Below are 2927 nucleotides of genomic sequence, written 5' to 3'. Positions count from 1 at the left end.
ATTCTATTTTCAATCGGTTTTAATGTCGTCTTATGTTACATAATAATTATAAAAAAAAGGCAATAACAACATAATGTTCTTGGCACCTATAATAACATAATCGATTTGAAAGAATAAAATTTTTTGTATAATAAATATTATCTCCACGTGTTATTTATTTTAATTTTTAAGTAAATAATTGGCGATAACGTTATTATAAGAGAATCAAGAAAGCAAGTTTCCATATAATATAAGTTAAATAAATCATCGATCGATCCTCATGCACGTGCTTTACGAATTGAATATTAAAAAGAAAAGATAATATATAATTTGTATTAACTTTAAAGAGAGAGGTGATCAATCTCTAAAAAATATACTGTAGTGTGGAGAAAATAAAGCACCAAATACCCTAAACTTATTTTCGAATGCATATTCAATTTATTTATTTATTTTATTCTTCCTATAAAGTTACCGCCAAACATTTGAAGAATTTAGAATATCTCAAAATTAAGATATATAAATTGAGATTCTCTGTCCAAAATACCCTTAAAGCGGGGGAAATTAAGAACTCTACCAGGGATTTCAAATTTCCCTAGTGGCCCTAAGCAAAAGTGCGAACTTGCAATGCATAGCAAACACCTGTCAAAGCCCAAGGTTTTACTTCTGCTATAAAAGGAAGCAACCCTTCTCCAATTATGCTTCACTCACTACTCAGACAAACCAAAGCTCTCTTCTAGCTATAGTTACCTCTATACATTCTCTTCTCATTTATGGCTAAGCCATCGGCCACTGACGAGGAGAGGTCCCATCAAGAGCAGCCGTGCTCAAATCATATGTGTAGGCCCTCAGTCTTGCCTGACCTTAACTCGCTCTTTTTGCCGTCCCAACATCCCACCAATAGGTATATATATTATATCCTTCTTTTTTGTTTAATAAGAAGGAATTATATTAAAAAAGTCGACATAAATTTTAATTCACTTTATATTTCCCGAGTTCTTTTTTTCATTTCATGTAATTCCTTTGTCTCTAGGCCTGATGAGGATGCTTTGATCCCTAACGATCTTCCAGATTCAATTACAATCAGGTAGAAGAATATACATACATACATACATATATATAAATATATAACTTCATTCAGATTGTTAAAAAGTTCACAGAACTATTTTCATTTTTTAAACAAAACCTTAGTTTTTTTTTCTTCTGTATGGTTTGATAATATAAATTATGTGCAGTGATGAAGAAGTTGATGAAGGTTATGGAGATGATGAATATTATGAAGATGAAGATGAGGTAGTGGCTGATTTATTAATTAATTCATTTATTATCTCTTTTTTCATATAAGAAACCTTATATAAAAATTTATTTAATTCTTTTACTTATGGCTTTGCATGGTGGCATGCTTACATAGGATATAATGAACCAGATTGCTCAGATCTACACTAACCGGGAACTAGATATTCTAATCAACTGGTTATCTCTCTACCCCACAAAATATACAAACTATATTTAATATACTAGTGTAAAATACTGTATATTGTTAGTGAACCACATAATTATCTTATAAAAAATTAATTTTAAAATTTTAAAATTCTAAAAAGCAAATACACTCAATCTTAAAATTATATTTAAAATTATTTTTTGAGATTTTATTGTGTGGTTCACTATAATAAATAGTATCAAAGTGCATCAAATATAAATTTTTTTTATTTTTTTATACGTGCCATTTTTTATTATTTTTGGATATGTTAATTTTGCTACTAATAATAACTTCTCTTTTCTTTTTGTGTTTCTATAATTTCGGCCTAACTGTTCTACCCTCGCTAAAAAAGGATGGAGGTAATATATTTGTATCCAAATAAATTGTTATTTGAGGCTGAAGCAAAAAGAAAAAGGTTTTCACTTAAAATCCTCTTCGCTTTTCACAGGAGATTCGACGTGTAATCCTTCAAATTCGTAAAGAGCTGGAAGCCTTGCAGCAGAAGCTGGGGTCAGTTCTTCAACCCTCGTCCTAGGTTGCTTCAATCTCCCCAATAGGGAGATCCGATCAGAGCCCTTTCTGTTTTATTGCATACTAATGCATAGATATAAAGAGATATAACTTGAATGAAACATTAACAAGGCTAGTCGAAAATGTTTTCTAGGTTCTAAACCGGAGAAAAATTGGTATACTGTGTCTGAAATATTTCATACACTTGCTGGCATGAAATTCAAATTGTAATTAATCGATTATGCATAATGCGATTTGACTTGATTGATGCAGAGAAAAACCCTAAAAGCTCTGGTGCGCTTGCTGGGCAGTTTGGATGGTATTGAGATCAAGTTGGAAGATGCCCCGAAAAGCGCATTCATGTGCTGCTGTGGTTGTAATAAAAATGGAATAAGGCAAAGGAATAAGTTGTTTCTTTCTGTTTGTTTCGTTTTAAAGTTCGTGTTCATTCGGTGCTTCGAATTCATAGATGAGGGTTTTAGATAACAAGGCAATTGATCCATTTAGGGGTTGATCCTTTCTCTTTGTTTTGCTTTGTTTTGGTTTAAAGTCCTTTTACAGACATGTATTTATGAATAAAAAGTCATTCTTTGAGTGATGTTTCTATTGATAATATTCGAATGTCAATATTCTATCTTTTTATGAAGCCAGGCTAAGATCAACATAATAAACCAGAAAACAAAAGAACCTTCATCTTAAATGAAATATCTTATTATACACTATAACATAATCTCCTCCAAAAGAAATCCAAATTTTGAAATTCTCCAAATTTTTTAACTAATAAAACATGATAAATATCACATTATTCGAACGAAAATTAGAGAAACGATGTCATAGAACATATAATTGATTGTGGAAAACTCCTTTATTTTTTTATCATTAAATCCACCTAAATCCCTTTCCTGCAATTTTTCATTCTTTTATGCATAGCAGAGAATACTGCCTTATACAGGGATTTAGC

General features: G+C 30.7%; 1 protein-coding gene across 2 annotated transcripts; it reads left to right on the top strand.

Annotated features, from left to right (window-relative positions):
- The first annotated feature begins 671 nt into the window (after positions 1 to 671).
- LOC111299792 (uncharacterized) lies at positions 672 to 2604 on the top strand. 2 transcript variants are annotated; one of them, XM_089758308.1, is made up of 6 exons: positions 672 to 880; positions 1010 to 1063; positions 1212 to 1269; positions 1388 to 1815; positions 1905 to 1991; positions 2240 to 2604. In XM_089758308.1, the coding sequence occupies exons 1-4, from the start codon at positions 750 to 752 to the stop codon at positions 1487 to 1489; spliced, it is 345 nt and encodes a 114-aa protein (XP_089614434.1). In that variant the 5' UTR covers positions 672 to 749; the 3' UTR covers positions 1490 to 1815; positions 1905 to 1991; positions 2240 to 2604. The 2 variants fall into 2 exon arrangements, with proteins under 2 accessions (XP_089614434.1, XP_089614433.1); XM_089758307.1 differs by having other exon boundaries at positions 1905 to 1966; positions 2240 to 2584.
- The last annotated feature ends 323 nt before the right edge of the window (positions 2605 to 2927 follow it).

Source organism: Durio zibethinus, chromosome 3, assembly GCF_047325235.1.
Source record: "Durio zibethinus cultivar Kanyao isolate XHJ-2024 chromosome 3, ASM4732523v1, whole genome shotgun sequence".
Taxonomy (NCBI): Eukaryota; Viridiplantae; Streptophyta; class Magnoliopsida; order Malvales; family Malvaceae; genus Durio; species Durio zibethinus.
This window is presented reverse-complemented; position numbering and strand designations above follow the sequence as displayed.

Coding starts and splice junctions, on each gene's coding strand:
- LOC111299792 (XM_089758308.1), top strand. CDS start 750: ATGGCTAAGCCATCGGCCACTGACGAGGAGAGGTCCCATCAAGAGCAG. Junction 881..1,009: donor TCCCAACATCCCACCAATAG/GTATATATATTA, acceptor CTTTGTCTCTAG/GCCTGATGAGGATGCTTTGA. Junction 1,064..1,211: donor CCAGATTCAATTACAATCAG/GTAGAAGAATAT, acceptor AATTATGTGCAG/TGATGAAGAAGTTGATGAAG.